Source organism: Lampetra fluviatilis, chromosome 27 (assembly GCF_964198595.1).
Source record: "Lampetra fluviatilis chromosome 27, kcLamFluv1.1, whole genome shotgun sequence".
NCBI classification, from domain to species: Eukaryota; Metazoa; Chordata; class Hyperoartia; order Petromyzontiformes; family Petromyzontidae; genus Lampetra; species Lampetra fluviatilis.
Window position 1 is genome coordinate 9,263,755 of NC_136301.1, and position 24,843 is coordinate 9,288,597.

Consider the following 24,843-nt stretch of genomic DNA (forward strand, 5'->3'; position numbering starts at 1 on the left):
TATTCAGAATCGACCTGGCCACAAGTGAGAGCTGAACGAAGTTGCTGATCGTCGTGTGGAAATGTACAGCAGCCAAATAGTCTGAACGCGTGTTTCTAAATGTGGAGGCAAAACCGGAGGACCCGGAGAAAAATCAACGCGACCACGAGGAGAGAGACACGCAAACTCCAAATATACACACACACACACGTCACATGCGCCACACGCGAACCACACACACACACCACACGTACCCACACACCACACACACCACACACACTACACGCACACACCACACACACACCACACAACCCACACACACTACACACACTACACACACACCACACGCACACCACACAACCCACACACACCACACACACTACACACACACACACCACACGTACCCATACACACCACACACACCACACACACTACACACACACACACCACACACACTACACACACACACCACACACCACACGTACCCACACACACCAAACGCACACCACAACCACCACACACACCACACACACACCACACACACTACACACACCACACACACCACACACACCACACGTACCCACACACACCAAACGCACACCACACACACCACACACACCACACACACCACACACACCACACACATCACACGTACCCACACACACCAAACGCACACCACACACACCACACACACCACACACATCACACACACCACACATACCCACACACACCAAACGCACACCACACACACCATACGTACCCACACACCACACCTACCCACACACATGCACACCGCACGCACACCACACACACACCGCACGCACACCACACACACACCACACGTACCACACACATGCACACAACACATACTATACGAACCCCACACAGGCAACCCATACACACCCCTCCCCAACACACACAACGCCCCCTCCCATACACACACACGAACGTCCAGACACACATGCACACCACACACCCCACACACACACACACTCCAGACACACACACCCCACACACACAAACTCCAGACACACACACACCCCCACACACCCCACACACACCCCACACACACCACACACACACCCCCCCCCACACACCACACATACACCACACACACCACACACCACACACACACACTCCAGACACACACACACACAGCACACACACCCCACACACACACACCCCACACACCACACACGCTCCAGACACACACACCCCACACACACACACTCCAGACACACACACACAGCACACACACCCCACACACACACACACACACCCTCCAGACACACACACACCCCACACACACACCCCACACACACACACCCTCCAGACACACACAAACCACACACACACACCACACACACCCCACACACCCCACACACCCCACACACACACCCCACACACACACACACACCACACACACATACACCACACACCCCACACACCCCACACACACCCTCCAGACACACACCCCACACACACCCCACACACCCCACACACACACACCACACACCCCACACACACCCCACACACACACCCCACACACTCCACACACACACACACCACACACTCCACACACACACCCCACACACACACCCCACACACACACACCCCACACACACACACACCCCACACTCCACACCCCACACACACCCCACACACACACACACACCCCACACACACACACACCCCACACACACACCACACACACACACACACTCCACACACACACCCCACACACACACCCCACACACCCACACACCCCACACACCCCACACACACCCCACACACACACCCCACACACTCCACACACACACCACACACTCCACACACACACCCCACACACACACACACACCCCACACACACACACACCCCACACACACACCACACACACACACACTCCACACACACACCCCACACACACACCCCACACACCCACACACCCCACACACCCCACACACACCCCACACACACACCCCACACACTCCACACACACACCACACACTCCACACACACACCCCACACACACACACACCCCACACTCCACACCCCACACACACACACCCCACACACACACCCCACACACACACACACCCCACACACACACACACCACACACACACACACTCCACACACACACCCCACACACACACCCCACACACCCACACACCCCACACACCCCACACACACACCCCACACACTCCACACACCACACACCCCACACACACACACACCCCACACACACACACCACACACCCCACACACACACACCCCACACACACACACCCCACACACACACCCCACACACTCCACACACACACCACACACTCCACACACACACCCCACACACACACACACCCCACACACTCCACACACACACACACCACACACTCCACACACACCCCACACACACACCCCACACACACACACCACACACACACACTCCACACACACACCCCACACACACACACACCCCCCACACACACACACCACACACACACACACCCCACACACACACACACCCCACACTCCACACCCCACACACACACACCCCACACACACACACACCCCACACACACACACACCCCACACACACACACACCACACACACACACACTCCACACACACACCCCACACACACACCCCACACACCCACACACCCCACACACCCCACACACACACCCCACACACTCCACACACACACACACCACACACCCCACACACACACACCCCACACACACACACCACACACCCCACACACACACACCCCACACACACACACCCCACACACACACCCCACACACTCCACACACACCACACACTCCACACACACACACACACCACACACACACCCCACACACACACACCACACACACACCACACACACCACACACACACTCCACACACACACACACCCCACACACACACACACCCCACACACACACACACACTACACACACTACACACACACTACACACACACCCCACACACACACACACTACACACACTACACACACACACCCCACACACACACCCCACACACACACACACACTACACACACTACACACACACACCCCACACACACACCCCACACACACCACACACACATACACCACACACACATACACCACACACCCCACACACACACCCCACACACACACACCACACACACACCCCACACACACACTCACACTCTCCCTGTCCCACGAGATTCCCTGTCCCTGCGTCTGAAATAGCCGCGAGTCGCGTTACCGCGTTCCTGCTCGACTGAAGCGGCCCCCCTCTATATTTAACCTCGAGCCCCCCCACCCCACAGCCCCCCCCCCCCCCCATATTTAACCTCGTCTAAGCGCACTCTGTCCGGTCCCGCCAAGATCTCCGTCACTCCCCCCGTGTCTCTCATCCCCGCGTCTCCTCTTCTCCCGGTGTCTCTCCGCGTGTGTCTCTCGCTTCTGCTCTCAGCGTCTCTGATCCCCTGGAGATGTCTCCTCGAGGGCTGCTGGGTCTGCTCCTGCTCCTGTTGACCTCTCTGACCCCGGTGACCCGGGGTCAGGATGAGGTTAGTGAGGGAACCGAGGAGGTCACGCCCGTAGAGGTGCAGCCCGAGGCGGAGGTGCAACACGAGGCGGAGGAGGTGCGAGATGAGATGGGCTCGAATCGTCGAGATGTGTGCGTCATGGGCGGTGTTGGTGACGGCGATTGGTGGTGGTTGTGGCCGGTTGTGGTGGTGGTGGTGGTGATGGCGGTTGTGGGGGTGGCGATGATGATGGTGGTGCTTTTGGTAGAGGTGATTGTGGTGGTGGTGGTGGTGGTGGTGATAGAGGCCATGGTGGTGGTTGTGCTGGTGGTCGTGGTGATGGTGGTGGTGGTGGTGATGGTGGTGGTTGTGGTGGTGGTGGTGTTGATAGAGGCCATGGTGGTGGTGGTTGTGCTGGTGGTCGTGGTGATGAATGCGGTGGTGGTGGTACTGGTGGTGATACTAGGCATGTTGGTAGTTGTAAAGTGGTTGTGTGGTGGTTGTGTGGTGGTTGCTTAGTTGTTGCTTAGGTCCCCCCCTCTCCCCAGGTCTCGGATGTCTCTCCCCCCGTCGACCCCCCCGCTGTAGGGGACGGGCCCCCCGCCAAGGAGGGGCACGGGGCCCCCCACTACCCGTGCCTGGGGGTCCCGGGGGTGCCGGGGGTCCCGGGGCACAACGGAGTCGCGGGGCGAGACGGGAGGGACGGGAGAGACGGCCAGACGGGGGAGCGAGGGGAGCCCGGTAACACACACACAGTCACACACACACACAGTCACACACACACACAGTCACACACACACAGTCACACACACACAGTCACACACACACACAGTCACACACACACAGTCACACACACACACAGTCACACACACACAGTCACACACACACACACACAGTCACACACACACAGTCACACACACAAACACAGTCACACACACACACACAGTCACACACACACACAGTCACACACACACACAGTCACACACACACAGTCACACACACACACAGTCACACACACACAGTCACACACACACAGTCACACACACACAGTCACACACAACAACAACCGCCATTCGCCACTAAGTGGCGGTGACGTCACCACGACGCTTGTGCCAGGCCTAGTGCACCCTGAGGCCACGTGAAGTGTCGAACGCCCGCTGGCAGGAGGTCACGGGGCAGACCCAGGTGCCACGGGTCGACTGACCGAGATGACCGAGATGACTGAGATGACTGGCTGATGCACCACCTGTGCCCCCTACTGTGCCAACTTGCTGTGCTTTAGCCACCCGGCGGTCCGCTCGTTGTTGTGAGCGTCGCTCCTCCGCCCTCCGTTGTTGTTGGAGGGCGACTGCCTCCAACTGCCCAGTAGCGTCCTTCACGAGCCTCCTCCACTGAGGCCGATCTTGACACCGCTGGTACCAGTCATCGGCAAGTCCACTCAGCTCCACGTCCTCCTGTACCACATCACTCCATCTCTTCTCTAGCCCGTGCCGCGCCCGTTTAGCCCCCTCGATCCGGCCGAACAGAAGCTGTTTAGGCATGCGGTGGCTGGGCATGCGGGCTACATGACCCAGCCAACGCAGCCTTGCCTGCCGGAGGAGCTCACCGATGGGACTTTGCCCAGATCTTTCAAGGACTTGTGAGCTCCTCACACACACACAGTCACACACACAAACACAGTCACACACACACACAGTCACACACACACACAGTCACACACACACACAGTCACACACACACAGTCACACACACACAGTCACACACACACACACAGTCACACACACACACAGTCACACACACACACAGTCACACACACACAGTCACACACACACACAGTCACACACACACACAGTCACACACACACAGTCACACACACACACAGTCACACACACAAACACAGTCACACACACACAGTCACACACACACACAGTCACACACACACAGTCACACACACTACCTCGTCACACACACACAGTCACACACACACAGTCACACACACCCCACACACCACACACACACCACACACACCACACACACCACACACCACACACACACACTCCAGACACACACACACTCCAGACACACACACACCACACACACCACACACACCACACACACACACAGTCACACACACAGTCACACACACACAGTCACACACACACAGTCACACACACACACACAGTCACACACACACACAGTCACACACACAGTCACACACACACAGTCACACACACACACAGTCACACACAGTCACACACACAGTCACACACACACACAGTCACACACACACACACACAGTCACACACACACACAGTCACACACACACAGTCACACACACACACACACAGTCACACACACACAGACAGTCACACACACACAGTCACACACACGCAGTCACACACACAGTCACACACACACAGTCACACACATACAGTCACACAGTCACAGTCACACAGTCACACACACACAGTCACACACACACACAGTCACACACACACACAGTCACACACAGTCACACACAGTCACACACACACACCCAGTCACACACACAGTCACACACACACAGTCACACACACACACTACCTCGTCACACACAATCACACACACCTCGTCACACACACACCTCGTCACACACACACACCTCGTCACACACACACCCAGTCACACACACCTCGTCACACACCTCATCACACACACACACCTCATCACACACACTACCTCGTCACACACAATCACACACACCTCGTCACGCACAACAACTGCCATTTGCCACTAAGTTGCGGTGACGTCACCACGGCGCTTGTGCCAGGCTATGTGCACTTTAAGACCACGTGCAGTGTCGAACGCCCGCTGGCAGGAGGTCACGGGACAGACCCAGCAGGTGCCATGGGTTGACTGATTGAGATGACTGGCCGATGCACCACCTGTGCCCCTACTGTGCCAATCTGCTGTGTTTTAGCCACCCGGCGCTCCGCTCGTTGTTGTGAGCGTCGCTCCTCTGCCCTCCGTTGTTGCTGAAGGGCGACTGCCTCCAACTACCCAGTAGCATCCTTCACGAGCCTCCTCCACAGAGGCCGATTTTGACACCGCTGGTACCAGTCATCGGCAAGTCCACTCAGCTTCACATCCTCCTCTACCACATCACTCCATCTCTTCTCTAGCCCGTGCCGCTCTCATTTAGCCCCATCTATCCGGCTGAACAAAAGCTGTTAAGGCATGCGTTGTCTGGACATGCAGGCTACGTGACCCAGCCAACGCAGCCTTGCCTGCCGGAGGAGCTCACCGATTTTTCGAGGATTTGTGACCTCCTCACACAATCCGGCCTGGTTAAACCCAGGATGGATCGCAGACAGGGCAGCCTGAATGTTTCTAACCTGCGAAGATGTCCCATTAGGGGGATCCACGTTTCGCAAGCACAGAGAAGGGAGGGCATGACCGTGGCTGAGAAGACCCGAAGCTTCGTGTGGAGCGACAGACCAGTTAGCTTCCATCCAGCGTGTTACACAGCCGATTAAAAGATAATGCCGCTCGACTGATTCGGAGTGAAACCTCTGCTATCAAACCGGGAGTGGTCATACGCACACTGCCCAGTTATGGAAAACTCTCAAATTTCTCCACAACTGCCCCATCACCAATGGTGAGCTGAGGGGGTGGAGTGTTTGATGGCACAAAATACCGAGGCAGTTGCTTAGTTTTGGTGGGGCTAATGGTAAGGCCCCACCTCCTAGTAACAAGCTCCTGGTCGAACAGCAGCGCCTCCAACTCCTTCCTCCTCTGAGTGAGTAGCACCCACCAGATCATCAGCATACGTAACATGATTGACCAATAGGGAGCCATCCCTCGACCGTACCCGGGCACCGGTCAGCCCCCCATTGTATCTGTACCAGATGGAGATTCCTCCGGTACAGCCATGGAAGGCTTATCGAACTACGTGGTCGAAAGATGTGAAATAATGTGGGAGCCATAGGAAATCCCTGTCGCACCCCAAAGGTGAACAGGGAATGGCTCCGACTCCTGGCCACGTAACTTTACCCGGGCATGGCCACCATCGTGAAGGTCCTTAATGATTGTGAGCAGAGAGTCAGAGATTCTGAAAGCACAATTGATTATTTTTATTTTATTTTTATTTTTTATTTTCTATCCACGTGACTTTACTGAAAGAACCAAGAATATATATTCTCAGTGTGCCTGGCAAGGCGATGTTGAATAATCTTTGCCGGACCCTATCTTGGCACACTGAGGAGGGAGATGCCCCTGAAGTTGTTACAGTCTGTGTGGTCCCCCTTCTGAAAGATGGGGACCACCAGGGCATCCTTCCAATCCTGCAGAAACTGTCCAGTGGTCCAGACAGTTATTATGATGTCATATAGGGCAGTCTGCACACAAACGCCAGCACTTTTCCTGATCTCAGACTCTGGATCACCTTCTGTACTTCCTCAACAGATGGCACTTCAGCCAGTCACTCACAGGGGGTGACTACTTCCAATGTTTGAGGTACCACAGCCTCAGCAGGGTCATCCCCACTTTGCCCCATGATGTTTTCCAGGCTGAGGAATTTCCCCTCCCCTAGAACCTGACAGAAATGCTAAACAAATCTGCAAACCTGTTTCTGGGGTCGGACATTATAACACCTTTCTTCCCCTAAGGTTGGTGATCGGTGTGGCACCTGCAAGTTACTTTTTTGATAGAGTTAAAGAGTGATTTGTGATCGCCGGCTACTGAGGCAGACTCCATATCCTCAGCAACCCGCGACCACCACTCATCTTTGCAGCACTGCATGGCTCTTCAAATCTCCAAGCGAAGGCTGCGGTAAGCCTCCTCATTCTCTGGCGTGGGATGCTGGAGATGGTGGGAGTGGGCCTGTTGCTTTTTCTCAACCAGCCAGAACACCTCCTCCATTAGCCAGAGTCTCTGGGAAGGTCTGGACCGTGTACCCAAAGCAGCCATTGCAGCTGCATGAGCCACAGACCTAAACCTTGCCCATTTCCCCTCGGTATCAGGAGAAGGGGAGGGGGCGATGCCAACCCCAGCTGCAAGCGGTGATGAAGTTTTCGCTTGCAACTGTCATCAGCTAGCTGAGACCAGGCCACTGAAGGTTTGAATGGGGTCCGATTCAAACCACCCACACACCATGCGCCGATGCCGGAAGAGCGTGTTGGTGGTTACAAGCCCATGGGCTGCACACAAGTCTATCAGCCTCCTACCGTTGTTATTGAGCTGATCTGGCCCAATCCTTCCAATCACTCCAACCCAGGTGCCAGCATCGTGACCCACTCGGGCATTAAAGTCACACAACAGGATAACGCTATCCCGGGAGGCCACTTTAATGTATCACCTGTGACAGTAGGTCATTGAAGGCATCTGACTAATCGGCCTTGCCTGCATCCCTCCACTGATGTTCATCATCGGTGGGAGCTTAAGCAACCACCATCACTACTCCTCGCCCATGGTTGATGGGGAGGCGAGCCCACAGTAGTCTGGGGCTTACAAATTCCAACACCTCACCGCCACGCTGCCATGCCCCCTTCATCTTTTGTTTAGAAGAAGAGCCACTCCCTGTTGTTTGACAGTCTCCTGCCCCGAGTGGAGGACTGTCCACCCCTCATGGTGACAGGAGCCATAGCCAGTCCAACGGACCTCCTGAATACCGCAAAGATCCAGGCGGTACCGGTCCAGCTCCCGACAGAGGAGCGGCAGCCTCTCCTCCACAGTGAACGTTCGTGCTCACCGCTACTACTACCGCTCCCCACGCACCCCGTCGCACACGGTACACGACCCCTAACACCGTACAACCCCCTGTGTCTCTCCCCCCCCCCCCCCCCCGCAGGGGTGCAGGGTCCCGCCGGCCCCCCGGGCCCCCCGGGATCCTCTGGCAACCCCGGCGTGTCCGCCCGGGGCTACCCTGGGCACCCCCAGAGCTCCTCCTCCCTGCTGACCCCCGGCCCCCCCCCGCGCTCGGCGTTCTCTGCGGGTCTGGGGGCGCGGGCCCCCCTTCCCGGGACCCCCATCTCCTTCACCAAGGTGCTGTACAACAGCCCCCCACACTTCGACCCGGAGAGCGGCAAGTTCACGTGCGTGAGCCCCGGACTCTACCTCTTCTCGTACCAGCTCACCGTGTACACCAGCCACGTGAAGGTAGTCACCTTTTAACACTCACCACACACATCACCACACTCACCACACTCACCACACTCACCACACACTCAGCACACTCACTACACTAACACCTAACCACACTCACACCTCACCGTGTACACCAGCCACGTGAAGGTAGTCAACACTCACCACGCACCACACTCACCACACTCACTCTCACCGTGTACACCAGCCACGTGAAGGTAGTCAACACTCAACACTCACCACACTCACCACACTCACCACGCACATCACCACACTCACCACACTCACCGCACTCACCACACTCACACTCACTGTGTACACCAGCCACGTGAAGGTAGTCAACACTCACCACTCTCACCACACTCACCACACTCACCACGCACATCACCACACTCACCACACTCACCACACTCACCACACTCACACTCACCGTGTACACCAGCCACGTGAAGGTAGTCAACACTCACCACTCTCACCACACTCACCACACTCACACCTCACCACACTCACCACACTCAACACTCACCACACTCACCACTCTCTGTGTACTCTCTGTGTGCTCTCTGTGTGCTCTCTGTGTACTCTCTGTGTGTACTCTGTGCACTCTCTGTGTACTCTCTGTGTACTCTCTGTGTACTCTCTGTGTGCTCTCTGTGTACTCTCTGTGTGCTCTCTGTGTGCTCTCTGTGTACTCTCTGTGTGCTCTCTGTGTACTCTCTGTGTGCTCTCTGTGTGCTCTCTGTGTACTCTCTGTGTGCTCTCTGTGTGCTCTCTGTGTACTCTCTGTGTGCTCTCTGTGTACTCTCTGTGTGCTCTCTGTGTGCTCTCTGTGTACTCTCTGTGTGCTCTCTGTGTACTCTCTGTGTGCTCTCTGTGTGCTCTCTGTGTGCTCTCTGTGTGCTCTCTGTGTACTCTCTGTGTACTCTCTGTGTGCTCTCTGTGTGCTCTCTGTGTGCTCTCTGTGTACTCTCTGTGTGCTCTCTGTGTACTCTCTGTGTGCTCTCTGTGTGCTCTCTGTGTGCTCTCTGTGTACTCTCTGTGTACTCTCTGTGTGCTCTCTGTGTGCTCTCTGTGTACTCTCTGTGTGCTCTCTGTGTGCTCTCTGTGTACTCTCTGTGTGCTCTCTGTGTACTCTCTGTGTACTCTCTGTGTGCTCTCTGTGTACTCTCTGTGTGCTCTCTGTGTGCTCTCTGTGTGCTCTCTGTGTGCTCTCTGTGTACTCTCTGTGTGCTCTCTGTGTGCTCTCTGTGTGCTCTCTGTGTGCTCTCTGTGTGCTCTCTGTGTACTCTCTGTGTACTCTCTGTGTGCTCTCTGTGTGCTCTCTGTGTACTCTATGTGTGCTCTCTGTGTGCTCTCTGTGTGCTCTCTGTGTACTCTCTGTGTGCTCTCTGTGTGCTCTCTGTGTGCTCTCTGTGTGCTCTCTGTGTACTCTCTGTGTACTCTCTGTGCACTCTCTGTGTGCTCTCTGTGTGCTCTCTGTGTACTCTCTGTGTGCTCTCTGTGTACTCTCTGTGTGCTCTCTGTGTGCTCTCTGTGTACTCTCTGTGTGCTCTCTGTGTACTCTCTGTGCACTCTCTGTGTGCTCTCTGTGTGCTCTCTGTGTACTCTCTGTGTACTCTCTGTGTGCTCTCTGTGTACTCTCTGTGTGCTCTCTGTGTACTCTCTGTGTGCTCTCTGTGTGCTCTCTGTGTACTCTCTGTGTGCTCTCTGTGTACTCTCTGTGTGCTCTCTGTGTGCTCTCTGTGTACTCTCTGTGTGCTCTCTGTGTGCTCTCTGTGTGCTCTCTGTGTGCTCTCTGTGTACTCTCTGTGTGCTCTCTGTGTACTCTCTGTGTGCTCTCTGTGTGCTCTCTGTGTGCTCTCTGTGTACTCTCTGTGTGCTCTCTGTGTACTCTCTGTGTACTCTCTGTGTGCTCTCTGTGTACTCTCTGTGTGCTCTCTGTGTGCTCTCTGTGTACTCTCTGTGTGCTCTCTGTGTACTCTCTGTGTACTCTCTGTGTGCTCTCTGTGTACTCTCTGTGTACTCTCTGTGTACTCTCTGTGCACTCTCTGTGTGCTCTCTGTGTGCTCTCTGTGTACTCTCTGTGTGCTCTCTGTGTACTCTCTGTGTGCTCTCTGTGTGCTCTCTGTGTACTCTCTGTGTGCTCTCTGTGTACTCTCTGTGCACTCTCTGTGTGCTCTCTGTGTACTCTCTGTGTGCTCTCTGTGTACTCTCTGTGTACTCTCTGTGTACTCTCTGTGTGCTCTCTGTGTACTCTCTGTGTGCTCTCTGTGTGCTCTCTGTGTACTCTCTGTGTGCTCTCTGTGTGCTCTCTGTGTACTCTCTGTGTGTACTCTCTGTGTACTCTGTGTGTACTCTCTGTGTGCTCTCTGTGTGCTCTCTGTGTGTACTCTCTGTGTACTCTGTGTGTACTCTCTGTGTACTCTCTGTGTGCTCTCTGTACTCTGTGTGTACTCTCTGTGTGTACTCTGTGTACTCTCTGTGTACTCTGTGTGTACTTTCTGTGTACTCTCTGTGTACTCTCTGTGTACTCTGTGTGTGTACTCTGTGTACTCCCCGTGTACTCTCCGTGTACTCTCTGTGTGTACTCTGTGTGTACTCTCTGTGTGTACTCTGTGTGTACTCTGTGTACTCTCTGTGTGCTCTCTGTGTACTCTGTGTGTGTACTCTGTGTGTGTACTCTGTGTGTACTCTCTGTGTGTACTCTGTGTGTACTCTGTGTACTCTCTGTGTACTCTCTGTGTACTCTGTGTACTCCCCGTGTACTCTCCGTGTACTCTCTGTGTGTACTCTGTGTGTACTCTCTGTGTGTACTCTGTGTGTACTCTGTGTACTCTCTGTGTGCTCTCTGTGTACTCTGTGTGTGTACTCTGTGTACTCCCCGTGTACTCTCCGTGTACTCTCTGTGTGTACTCTGTGTACTCTGTGTGTGTACTCTGCCTCCCCGTGCCCTCCCCCAGGTGGGTCTCTACCAGAATGGCCGCGGGATGATCTTCACCTACGACCAGTTCCAGCCGGGGGACGTGGACCAGGCAGCCGCCACCGCACTGCTCCCGCTGCGCGCCGGGGACCAGGTGATGGGGGGGGGGGGTGATGGGGGGGGGGGTGATGGGTGATGGAGGGAGCACGATGAGTGATGGGGGGGGGGGTGATGGGTGATGGGGGGAGCACGATGAGTGATGGGGGGGGGGTGATGGGTGATGGAGGGAGCACGATGAGTGATGGGGGGGGGGGGTGATGGGTGATGGGGGGAGCACGATCAGTGATGGGGGGGGGTGATGGGTGATGGAGGGAGCACGATGAGTGATGGGGGGGGGTGATGGGGGGGGGGTGATGGGGGGGTGATGGGGGGGGTGATGGGGGGGGGTGATGGGGGGTGATGGGGGGGGGGGTGATGGGGGGGGTGATGGGGGGGGGGTGATGGGGGGGTGATGGGGGGGGTGATGGGGGGGGGTGATGGGGGGGTGATGGGGGGGTGATGGGGGGGTGATGGGGGGGGCGATGGGCCATGAGTGATGGGTGATGGAGGGAGCACGATGAGTGATGGGGGTGGGGGGGTGATGGAGGGGGCATGATGAGTGATGGGGGGAGGTGATGGAGGGAGCACGATGAGTGATGGGGGGGGGGGGGTGATGGGTGATGGGGGGAGCACGATGAGTGATGGGGGGGGGGGGGTGATGGGTGATGGAGGGAGCACGATGAGTGATGGGGGGGGGGTGATGGGTGATGGAGGGAGCACGATGAGTGATGGGGGGGGGGGTGATGGGTGATGGGGGGAGCACGATCAGTGATGGGGGGGGTGATGGGTGATGGAGGGAGCACGATGAGTGATGGGGGGGGGTGATGGGAGATGGGTGATGGAGGGAGCATGATGAGTGATGGGGGTGGGGGGGTGATGGGAGATGGGTGATGGGGGGAGAATGATGAGTGATGGGGGTGGGGGGGTGATGGGTGATGGGGGGAGCACGATGAGTGATGGGGGTGGGGGGGGTGATGGGAGATGGGTGATGGGGGGAGCATGATGAGTGATGGGGGTGGGGGGGTGATGGGTGATGGGTGATGGGGGGAGCACGATGAGTGATGGGGGTGGGGGGGGTGATGGGAGATGGGTGATGGGGGGAGCATGATGAGTGATGGGGGTGGGGGGGTGATGGGAGATGGGTGATGGGGGGAGCATGATGAGTGATGGGGGTGGGGGGGTGATGGCTGGATGATGATGGGTGATGGAGGGAGCATGATGAGTGATGGGGGGCGTGAATGATGGTGGGATCATGATGGTGATGAGTGATGGGGAAGGCTGATGGAGGTAGAGGGAGGGAATGATGATGATGATGTTCATGAATCATGATTATGATGTCAGTTGAGGTTGGTGTTCGTGATGATGGTAGTGATGTTAATGTTGTCGAGGCAAGTGATTGATGGTGGCGGTGAAAGTAGCAGTGACGGTGATGGTGGTTGATGGTGGTAGCGGTGATGGCGGTGATGGCGGTGGTGATGCTGGTGGTGGTTGATGGTGGTGGCGGTGGTGGTTGATGGTGGTGGTGATGGTGGTGGTGATGACGGTGATGATGGTGGTGATGGTGGCGGTGACGGTGACGGTGGCGGTGATGATGGAGGTGGTGGTGGTGGTGGTGACGGTGGTGGCGGTGATGATGGTGGTGGTGACGGTGATGGCGGTGGTGATGGTGGCGGTGATGGTGGCGGTGATGGTGATGGTGGCGGTGGTGTGTAGGTGTGGCTCGAGGTGTTTGGCGGAGCGGAGAACGGAGGAATCTACGCTGACAACAACAACGACTCCATGTTCTCGGGGATTCTCCTCTACCCGGAGTAGGCCCCGCCCCTCCAGCGCCACACGGTCAAGAACAGGAGGCAGGGACGGTGACGGTGGTGGTGGTGGTGGTGATGATGGTGGTGATGGTGGTGGTGGTGATGATGGTGGTGATGGTGGTGATGGTTGTGATGGTGATGGTGGTGATGGTCTCACAATAAACTCCGGGAGTCTCCGTCAGACATTGCCTCTATATATTGATTTATTCCACAGTGAGTTGGGTCACGGGGTCACGGGGTCACAGGTCACAGACAGGGTCAACATCACCCCCCCCTTCCCCCCACGGAATTCAGGGGGGTGGGGGGGAGCCCTGCAGAGAGAAGCTGGGCCCCGAATCCAGAGGCACAGGCGCAGGCCTGCAAGTGCTCGCACGCGCCACCGCTAGCGGAAGGGGCCTCCATCAGAGGCCGGCCAGGACGTCGTGAAAGAGGACGCTTGGAAAGTCGCCCACAACTTTACCCCACCACCGCCACCACCGCCACCACCACCACCACCGCCACCGCCACCACCACCACCGCCGCCACCACCGCCATCACCGCCACCACCACCGCCACCGCCGCCACCACCACCGCCACCACCGCCACCACCACCACCACACAACGACGACGAACCCTGCCCATCCTCGACTTCACTGCGGTGGAGGGGAAGTGAGTGGTGGGGGTGGGGGGCTCTTGAGCACCCTCCCAGCCCTCCCATCGCTTCAGCTGCCGCGCCGGGAGATGGAACCGAATCGGCGACCTCTGCATCACCGCCAACAGTGGCAGCTGCCCGGCGGAGAATTGTCCCTGCCTTGGGTCACGTGCACATCTACACGTGATTTAGATTCCATGCAACCGACGTGTAGGCTACGGCTGATCAGCGCAGTGCCGGATTATCCTCGTAGCAAGAGTAGCTACATGTGAATCTTGATTTGAAGCTTTCGTGACTGCAGGAATCCATAGTCTTTGGTTCTTTCGGTAAAGTCACGTGGGTAGAAATAATTACACTGGTCAACCAAAAAAAACATTTTTTCTGGCCTGGACTTTTGCAGCTGTTTTAGACTAATTTCAGGGTGCTGATTCCAAATCTGAACTCAGATTTGCTCTGTCACATCTCATTTTTATGCTATCGGCATACCCCATTTTTATTGATTTTACCCGAAATTAACCCTGTGACTTATGATTTGCAAGTTGTTGCGAGTCAGGGACTGCTTTAGTGTTAAAATATGGTGCTGCATTTTTAGGATAGTGTGTTTATAATATCATTTTATGTAGATATCCACATTTATTTAATATTTTTCTTCTGCAGTTTTTATTGAAAATGCAATATTTGATATCTCAAAAACCTGATGTGATAGACAAAAACTGATGCCAGATTTGGAATCAGCACCCCAAAATTACATTAAACCCGTTGGAATAGCTTGTGCCAGAAAAAGTGTGTTGACCGGTGTTATAGATCACGACGTTTCGATCGCAACGCAAGCAATCGTCATCACGTGGGACAACCACACCTACTTCAGCAGTTTTTTCTTGCTGTGGTTGTCCGACCTGATGACGATTGCGTGCGTTGCGATCGAAACGTCGTGATCTATTATTTTTCTACCTACGTGACTTTACCGAAAGAGCCAAAGAGTAGTAGCTACACGTGTAGTAGTTGCACGTGTAGTAGTTGCACGTGTAGTAGCTGCACGTGTAGTAGCTACACGTGTAGTAGTTGCACGTGTAGTAGTTGCACGTGTAGTAGCTGCACGTGTAGTAGCTACACGTGTAGTAGTTGCACGTGTAGTAGCCGCACGTGTAGTAGCCGCACGTGTAGTAGCCGCACGTGTAGTAGCTGCACGTGTAGTAGCCGCACGTGTAGTAGCTGCACGTGTAGTAGCTGCACGTGTAGTAGTTGCACGTGTAGTAGCCGCACGTGTAGTAGCCGCACGTGTAGTAGCCGCACGTGTAGTAGCTGCACGTGTAGTAGCCGCACGTGTAGTAGCTGCACGTGTAGTAGCTGCACGTGTAGTAGCTGCACGTGTAGTAGTTGCACGTGTAGTAGCTGCACGTGTAGTAGTTGCACGTGTAGTAGCTGCACGTGTAGTAGCTGCACGTGTAGTAGCTGCACGTGTAGTAGTTGCACGTGTAGTAGCTGCACGTGTAGTAGCTGCACGTGTAGTAGCTGCACGTGTAGTAGCTGCACGTGTAGTAGCTGCACGTGTAGTAGCTCCACGTGTAGTAGCTACACGTGTAGTAGCTGCACGTGTAGTAGTTGCACGTGTAGTAGCTGCACGTGTAGTAGCGCACGTGTAGTAGCTGCACGTGTAGTAGCTGCACGTGTAGTAGCTGCACGTGTAGTAGCTGCACGTGTAGTAGCTGCACGTGTAGTAGCTGCACGTGTAGTAGCTGCACGTGTAGTAGCTGCACGTGTAGTAGCTGCACGTGTAGTAGCTGCACGTGTAGTAGCTACACGTGTAGTAGCTGCACGTGTAGTAGTTGCACGTGTAGTAGCTGCACGTGTAGTAGCTGCACGTGTAGTAGCTGCACGTGTAGTAGCTACACGTGTAGTAGCTGCACGTGTAGTAGCTGCACGTGTAGTAGTGCACGTGTAGTAGCTGCACGTGTAGTAGCTACACGTGTAGTAGCTGCACGTGTAGTAGCTGCACGTGTAGTAGCTGCACGTGTAGTAGCTGCACGTGTAGTAGCTGCATGTGTAGTAGCTGCATGTGTAGTAGCTACATGTGTAGTAGTAGCTACATGTGTAGTAGTAGCTACATGTGTGGTAGTAGCTACACGTGTAGTAGCTACACGTGTAGTAGTAGCTACATGTGTAGTAGCTACACGTGTAGTAGCTACACGTGTAGCTACGGGCCCCGCACTTTCAAGGGCCCCCGCGTTAAATGCTTTCAAGCTACCAATTCCGATTCAGTGATTCTGCACTTGCTCTATTACTACAGTACTATACCGCCTTCAACTTTTATCAACGACTGGGTGTTTAAGGTTAGCGATATTATCGTTATTATCTGGCTGTATAGCAAATGAAAAAATACAATTACTTTACTATGCAATTATAAAAACGTGTGTTTTTTAAATATTTACGTGTTTTATTTATTTATTTAGGGCCCCTTCATAACAGATGCTACAGGACCCGCACACGCTTCATCCGGCACTGGATCAGCGTGTAATTTGCAGCTTGTTGCCCGTGCCTAGCGCACACGCCGCTTGGATTCTTCCCGTCCCTGCAACTGATAGCTGCTGTCAGCCAGCGGCCGACTTAGGGAACCCCGGGAATAAAGGGGGTGAACATTGGGGTATGGTGGGATGGGCGGGGGGTCTAACTGGGATCCCTAAAAATTAGAAGGGGGAGGGAGCAAGGGAATTAAGACCCCCTTCTCGTGGGGGTGAAACGGAACTCCGCTAGCTAAGGTAGGGGATTTCAGAGTCATCTCGGGGGTTCGATCGCGGACCCCCTCCTGGGAATGAAATGTGGGGGGGGGGGGGGGCCCTAAGAAGTTAAGCTGGGAACCGTGCACACTGATGGGGGGGCCCTGGAGACTATGAGAGACTCCGGGAGGCATTGGGGGGGGGGGCGGGCTTGTGGATTCAAAGTGAATCCTGCAGAGGGGGGCTGGGAGGACCTCGGTGTGACTGGCGTTGACCCCGGGACCCCTGTGGTGTGACCCCGGGACCCCTGTGGTGTGACCCCGGGACCCCTGTGGTGTGACCCCGGGACCCCTGTGGTGTGACCCCGGGACCCCTGTGGTGTGACCCCAGGACCCCTGTGGTGTGACCCCGGGACCCCTGTGGTGAGACCCCGGGCTCAGTAGTCGCCGTAGTCCCCGTGGTGGAACCGCTGGGGGGCCCTGCCGTGACCTCTCTCCTCCTCCTCCTCCTCGTCCTCCTCCCCCTCGTGGCGCCGGGCTCCCCGCTGGGGGGCGCCCCCCCTGCCCTGGTACTCGAACCCCGGTTCCCGGTTGCCGGGGTCGTGCTCGGACTCGCCGGGGTCAGGGTCGGGGTCGTCGCGACCCGGAGGCTCGGGGTCGCGGTCGGCCTCGGGGTCGCGGTCGAGGACGGGGTCGGGCCGGTCGAGGTAGTGGCGGCGAGAGGCCTCGGGGTCGCGCGCGTGCAGAGCCCAGAACGCCGCGTCCATCTCAAACACCTGCACGCCGAGGGGAGGGGGGGGGTCGAGGGGGGACCGCGGGGGGTCAAGGGGGGCCGTGGTGGTCAAGGGGGGTTGCCGGGGGTCACAGGGGACTGCGGAGGGTCAAGGGGGTTGCCGGGGGTCAAGGGGAACTACGGGGTCAAGGGGGACCACGGGGTCAAAGGGGGTTGCCGGGGGTCAAGGGGAACCGTGGCGGGTCAAGGGGGACTGCGGGGTCGAGGGGGACCACGTGGGTCAATGGGGACCACAGGGATCAAGGGGGCCCACGAGGGTGCTTGAGGGGGGTCAACGGGGGCAATAGGATCACGGGGGACCACGTGGTGATTCGAGAGGGCCCGCGGCAGTGGGGGGCGCTCACCGCCTCGTAGTGCCCCAGGTGCAGGAAGTGCTGGTGCAGGCGCCAGAACGTGGGGTCCTGGGGGTCCCAGGCCTGGCGGCGGGTCCGCAGGAAGGCGTGGGCGGCCCGGGAGCCCACGGAGACTGCGGGGAGGGAGGGGAGAGGGAGGGAAAGGGAATGAGACGGAGAGGATGAGAGAGGGGGGAGGGAAGGAGTGGAGAGAGGTGAGAGAGTGAGGGGGGAGAGAGTGAGGGGGGGAAAGGAATGAGACGGAGATGATGAGAGAGGGGGGGGGAAGGAGTGGAAAGAGGTGAGAGAGTGAGGGGGGAGAGAGTGAGGGGGGGAAAGGAATGAGACGGAGAGGATGAGAGAGGGGGGGGGGGAAGGAGTGGAGAGAGGTGAGAGAGTGAGGGGGGAGAGAGTGAGGGGGGGAAAGGAATGAGACGGAGAGGATGAGAGAGGGGAGGGGGAAGGAGTGGAGAGAGGTGAGAGAGTGAGGGGGGAGAGAGTGAGAGGGGGAAAGGAATGAGACGGAGAAGATGAGAGAGGGGGGGGGGGGGAAGGAGTGGAGAGAGGTGAAAGAGTGAGGGGGGAGAGAGTGAGGGGGGGAAAGTAATGAGACGGAGAGGATGAGAGAGGGGGGGGGAAGGAGTGGAGAGAGGTGAGAGAGTGAGGGGGGAGAGAGTGAGGGGGGGGAAGGAATGAGACGGAGAGGATGAGAGAGGGGGGGGGGGAAGGAGTGGAGAGAGGTGAGAGAGTGAGGGGGGAGAGAGTGAGGGGGGGAAAGGAATGAGACGGAGAGGATGAGAGAGGGGGGGGGGAAGGAGTGGAGAGAGGTGAGAGAGTGAGGGGGGAGAGAGTGAGGGGGGGAAAGGAATGAGACGGAGAGGATGAGAGGGGGGGGGGGGAAGGAGTGGAGAGAGGTGAGAGAGTGAGGGGGGAGAGAGTGAGGGGGGGAAAGGAATGAGACGGAGAGGATGAGAGAGGGGGGGGGGGAAGGAGTGGAGAGAGGTGAGAGAGTGAGGGGGGAGAGAGTGAGGGGGGGAAAGGAATGAGACGGAGAGGATGAGAGAGGGGGGGGGGGAAGGAGTGGAGAGAGGTGAGAGAGTGAGGGGGGAGAGAGTGAGGGGGGGAAAGGAATGAGACGGAGAGGATGAGAGAGGGGGGGAAGGAGTGGAGAGAGGTGAGAGAGTGAGGGGGGAGAGAGTGAGTGGGGGAAAGGAATGAGACGGAGAGGATGAGAGAGGGGGGGGGAAGGAGTGGAGAGAGGTGAGAGAGTGAGGGGGGAGAGAGTGAGGGGGGGAAAGGAATGAGACGGAGAGGATGAGAGAGGGGGGGGGGAAGGAGTGGAGAGAGGTGAGAGAGTGAGGGGGGAGAGAGTGAGGGGGGGAAAGGAATGAGACGGAGAGGATGAGAGAGGGGGGGGGGAAGGAGTGGAGAGAGGTGAGAGAGTGAGGGGGGAGAGAGTGAGGGGGGGAAAGGAATGAGACGGAGAGGATGAGAGAGGGGGGGGGGAAGGAGTGGAGAGAGGTGAGAGAGTGAGGGGGGAGAGAGTGAGGGGGGGAAAGGAATGAGACGGAGAGGATGAGAGAGGGGGGGGGGGAAGGAGTGGAGAGAGGTGAGAGAGTGAGGGGGGAGAGAGTGAGGGGGGGAAAGGAATGAGACGGAGAGGATGAGAGAGGGGGGGGGGGAAGGAGTGGAGAGAGGTGAGAGAGTGAGGGGGGAGAGAGTGAGGGGGGGAAAGGAATGAGACGGAGAGGATGAGAGAGGGGGGGGGGGATGGAGTGGAGAGAGGTGAGAGAGTGAGGGGGGAGAGAGTGAGGGGGGGAAAGGAATGAGACGGAGAGGATGAGAGAGGGGGGGGGGAAGGAGTGGAGAGAGGTGAGAGAGTGAGGGGGGAGAGAGTGAGGGGGGGAAAGGAATGAGACGGAGAGGATGAGAGAGGGGGGGGGGAAGGAGTGGAGAGAGGTGAGAGAGTGAGGGGGGAGAGAGTGAGGGGGGGAAAGGAATGAGACGGAGAGGATGAGAGAGGGGGGGGGGGGAAGGAGTAGAGAGAGGTGAGAGAGTGAGGGGGGAAAGGAATGAGACGGAGAGGATGAGAGAGGGGGGGGGGGGAAGGAGTGGAGAGAGGTGAGAGAGTGAGGGGGGAGAGAGTGAGGGGGGGAAAGGAATGAGACGGAGAGGATGAGAGAGGGGGGGGGGAAGGAGTGGAGAGAGGTGAGAGAGTGAGGGGGGAGAGAGTGAGGGGGGGAAAGGAATGAGACGGAGAGGATGAGAGAGGGGGGGGGGGAAGGAGTGGAGAGAGGTGAGAGAGTGAGGGGGGAGAGAGTGAGGGAGGGAAAGGGAATGAGACAGAGTGATGGTTGAGAGAGATGAGACAGAGTGATGGTGGAGAGGGGGGTTGAGAGAGATGAGACAGAGGGGAGAGAGGCGAGAGGGGGAAGAGGTAAGGAGAGGAGAGGGAAATGAAGGTGGAAAGGGGAGGGAGGGGGGGGGGAGTGATGAGACAGAGACGAGAGGTGGGTAGAAGGAGGGGGGGGGTAGAGATGGAGGCGAGTTAATGTGTTGATAGGCAAGTAGATTCTGTGTGAACCAGCTGAGAGCTGGAGAGACGTGGGTAGAAGTCTCATTTGCAAGAGTGACCCGCATGGGAGAGTTGAGGAGTCTCTGTACCCGGGGTTTGGCCTCAGAGATCTCACTCCAAAATCAGTCGAGTGGCATCACCTTTTTCGTCAGCTGCGTCTCGCTGTGTGGAAGCTACCTGGCCTCTCGCTCGAGGTCTTGTCAGCCACAGTTGTGCCCTCCCTTCTCTATAACTGCGAAAACGTGGACTCCCCTGAAGGAACATCTCCACCGGTATGAAACATTCAGGCTGACACTGCCGATGGCCTTAACGAGACTCGGTTGTGTGAAGAGCTCACAATCGGAGAGTTCCTCCGGCAGGCGAGGCTGCGTTGGCTGGGTCATGTGGGCCACATGACCCAGCCAACGCATGGCCAAACAGCTTCTGTTTGGCCGGATAGAGGGGGCTGAACGGGCATAGCACGGGCTGGAGAAGAGATGGAGTGATGTGTGGATGAATCAGTGCGAGTGGGTGAGTGAGCGGTGGTGTGGCAGTTCGTGCACTGCGATACGATCCTGGCGACCCGATTTCGATTCCCGCTCACGGTCAACACCAGTGACGATTATCTGAACCGGTCCTGGGCCCCTCCCCTAGGTCGACTCAGCCTCAAATGAGTACCTGGTGCGTAAACATCGCCACTGGTGAGACCGGGCGTGGTGTTGGCCACCCAGTGAGTGGGTGAGTGGGTGGGTGAGTGAGTGGGTGAGTGAGTGGGTGAGTGAGTGAGTGAGTGGGTGAATGGGTGAGTGAGTGAGTGAGTGGGTGAGTGAGTGGGTGGGTGAGTGGGTGGGTGGGTGAGTGGGTGAGTGGGTGAGTGAGTGGGTGAGTGGGTGAGTGTGTGGGTGAGTGGGTGGGTGAGTGGGTGAGTGTGTGGGTGAGTGGGTGGGTGAGTGAGTGAGTGAGTGGGTCAGTGAGTGGGTGAGTGAGTGAATGAGTGGGTGAGTGGGTGAGTGAGTGAGTGGGTGAGTAAGTGAGTGGGTGAGTAAGTGAGTGAGTGGGTGAGTGAGTGGGTGAGTGCGTGAGTGAGTGGGTGAGTGAGTGGGTGAGTGGGTCAGTGAGTGGGTGAGTGAGTGAATGAGTGGGTGAGTGGGTGAGTGAGTGAGTGGGTGAGTAAGTGAGTGGGTGAGTAAGTGAGTGAGTGGGTGAGTGAGTGGGTGAGTGCGTGAGTGAGTGGGTGAGTGAGTGAATGAGTGGGTGAGTGAGTGGGTGAGTGGGTGAGTGAGTGGGTGAGTGCGTGAGTGGGTGAGTGAGTGGGTGAGTGAGTGAATGAGTGAGTGGGTGAGTGAGTAAGTGAGTGGGTGAGTGGGTGAGTGAGTGGGTGAGTGCGTGAGTGAGTGGGTGAGTGAGTGGGTGAGTGAGTGAATGAGTGAGTGGGTGAGTGAGTGAGTGGGTGAGTGGGTGAGTGAGTGAATGAGTGAGTGGGTGAGTGAGTAAGTGAGTGGGTGAGTGGGTGAGTGAGTGGGTGAGTGCGTGAGTGAGTGGGTGAGTGAGTGGGTGAGTGAGTGAATGAGTGAGTGGGTGAGTGAGTGAGTGGGTGAGTAAATAGGTCACCTTCTTGCTGAACCTCATCTCCAGCTCTCTTGCTGATTCTCCCAGCTTCTCCATCTACACGATGGACAGCAGCCACGGGTGAGTCGGTCACGTGACGGGAGCGCGAGTTAAGAGGGTCGTGGGTGGGTGGAACACGGGTGAGTGAGAGCGTCACAGGTGAGTGAGTCACTGGTTAAAGAGTCGAGGGTGAGTGAGTCGTGGGTGAGTGAGTCGTGGGTGAGTCATGGGTGAGTCGTGAGTGAGTCACGGGTGAGTCACGGGTGAGTCGTGAGTGAGTGGTGGGTGAGTCGTGGGTGAGTCGTGGGTGAGTCACGGGTGAGTCACGGGTTAAAGAGTCAAGGGTGAGTGAGTCGTGGGTGAGTCGTGGGTGAGTCGTGAGTGAGTCGTGGGTGAGTCGTGGGTGAGTCACGGGTGAGTCGTGGGTGAGTCACGGGTGAGTCGTGGGTGAGTCGTGGGTGAGTCACGGGTGAGCGAGTCACATGGGGCTTACCTGGAGCTGCCACCATCAGGAGCAGCAAGATGATTGGCCACATATTGGCGGTCGTGGTGAACCTAGCCTGGCACAAACCTGCCACAACAACCACAAAAGTGATGCAACAACAACACTATGCAGCCAGAAGCACGCCCGACCGCCTTTGTCTCTCCAGCACTCGGGATGCCCAGCGGTGAAGTGAACTCGTAGCGGAGCGCTAACCGCTGCGCCACCGCTCCTCTCACTCACTCACCGCACAAAACGCGACCCCTCTCTGTGGCTCGCACACCGCACGCAGAACAAAGGCGGGTGGGGAGGAGGAGGGGGGGAGGGGCTCTGGTGCGGGGGGGAGGGGTTTGGTGGGATGTGGGTGGGGGGGGGGCTCTGCGCTCGGGGGGGGGGGGGAGGTTGAGGGGAGGGGGTTGGTTTGTGTGGAGGAGCGATGTGGTGACTCAAGCACACAGCCTCATCATCATCGCCTCATCATCATCGCCTCCTCATCACCACCTCCTCACCTCCTCATCACCTCATCACCTCCTCCTCATTACCTCCGCCTCGCCCTGGGCAAGGGGTGGGACTCGCTGGAGGGACCCGGCTCCCCACAGACACCAAAGCTAAACAGAGTTAAACTGGTAGGAACCTCCTGGTTACACCAGCCCACAGGGGATTATTGTGTCCGTCCGTCCGTCGTGCCGGGATGGGCTGGGTGGGGAGGGGAGGGTGGGGATGGGCTGGGTGGGGAGGGTGGAGAGGGGTTGGGTGGGGAGGGGCTGGGTGGGGAAGGTGGGGAGGGGCTGGGTGGGGAGGGTGGAGCTGGGTGGGGGGTGGGAGGGGTGGGGCTGGGTGGGGAGGGGCTGGTCACCCCGTGGTGCCCTTATAAAACGCAACGTTTAACCTACTCACGCCGGCTTGTGCCCGCCCTCACAGTCGGGCATATTTGCGGAATGCACCACGCCGCCGTTGACCCTGGCCATTGACCGAGCAACCCAACGTTCCTACCAGCGCCCTCCGCAGGACAATTTGTTTAAGCAGAAAAGTCCATCGCCTCGAGCTTCCACTACACACAACTAATCAGCGAGCCCTCCACCACCACCACACTACTGGCTTCCACTCCACACAGCTCATCAGCGAGCCCTCCACCACCACACTACCGGCTTCCACTCCACACATCTCATCAGCGAGCCCTCCACCACCACCACACTACCGGCTTCCACTCCACACAGCTCATCAGCGAGGACACCAGGTGCACGAGTGGAGGAGACTCGGAGATTCCTCCTGTGGGCGACTGCG

The 24,843-nt window shown here is 57.2% G+C and overlaps 2 protein-coding genes across 3 annotated transcripts; one reads left to right on the forward strand and one right to left on the reverse strand.

Annotated features, from left to right (window-relative positions):
• The first annotated feature begins 3,353 nt into the window (after window positions 1-3,353).
• LOC144942551 (uncharacterized) lies at window positions 3,354-14,590 on the forward strand. Of its 2 annotated transcripts, none has more exons than XM_078869412.1 (5): window positions 3,354-3,617; window positions 4,049-4,241; window positions 9,328-9,635; window positions 12,581-12,694; window positions 14,353-14,590. In XM_078869412.1, exons 1-5 carry the CDS (start codon window positions 3,465-3,467, stop codon window positions 14,449-14,451), a joined length of 867 nt encoding a protein of 288 aa, XP_078725538.1. In that variant the 5' UTR covers window positions 3,354-3,464; the 3' UTR covers window positions 14,452-14,590. The 2 variants fall into 2 exon arrangements, with proteins under 2 accessions (XP_078725538.1, XP_078725540.1); XM_078869414.1 differs by having other exon boundaries at window positions 3,354-3,542.
• A 3,638-nt stretch (window positions 14,591-18,228) lies between these two features.
• On the reverse strand, window positions 18,229-23,776 carry LOC144942468 (uncharacterized). Its single transcript, XM_078869334.1, has 4 exons — window positions 23,572-23,776; window positions 23,082-23,135; window positions 18,929-19,050; window positions 18,229-18,567 (listed from the first exon to the last, which is right to left on the reverse strand). Exons 1-4 carry the CDS (start codon window positions 23,612-23,614, stop codon window positions 18,229-18,231), a joined length of 558 nt encoding a protein of 185 aa, XP_078725460.1. The 5' UTR covers window positions 23,615-23,776.
• Between the last annotated feature and the right edge of the window lie 1,067 nt (window positions 23,777-24,843).

What these genes read in the sequence shown, in the direction of transcription:
- LOC144942551 (XM_078869412.1), top strand. Translation starts at nt 3,465, where the DNA reads ATGTCTCCTCGAGGGCTGCTGGGTCTGCTCCTGCTCCTGTTGACCTCT. An exon ending in TGCAACACGAGGCGGAGGAG is followed by an intron (nt 3,618 to 4,048) that starts GTGCGAGATGAG and finishes CCCTCTCCCCAG; the next exon opens with GTCTCGGATGTCTCTCCCCC. An exon ending in TGTACACCAGCCACGTGAAG is followed by an intron (nt 9,636 to 12,580) that starts GTAGTCACCTTT and finishes GCCCTCCCCCAG; the next exon opens with GTGGGTCTCTACCAGAATGG.
- LOC144942468 (XM_078869334.1), bottom strand. Translation starts at nt 23,614, where the DNA reads ATGTGGCCAATCATCTTGCTGCTCCTGATGGTGGCAGCTCCAG. An exon ending in AGATGAGGTTCAGCAAGAAG is followed by an intron (nt 19,051 to 23,081) that starts GTGACCTATTTA and finishes CCCTCCCCGCAG; the next exon opens with TCTCCGTGGGCTCCCGGGCC. An exon ending in ACCTGGGGCACTACGAGGCG is followed by an intron (nt 18,568 to 18,928) that starts GTGAGCGCCCCC and finishes CTCGGCGTGCAG; the next exon opens with GTGTTTGAGATGGACGCGGC.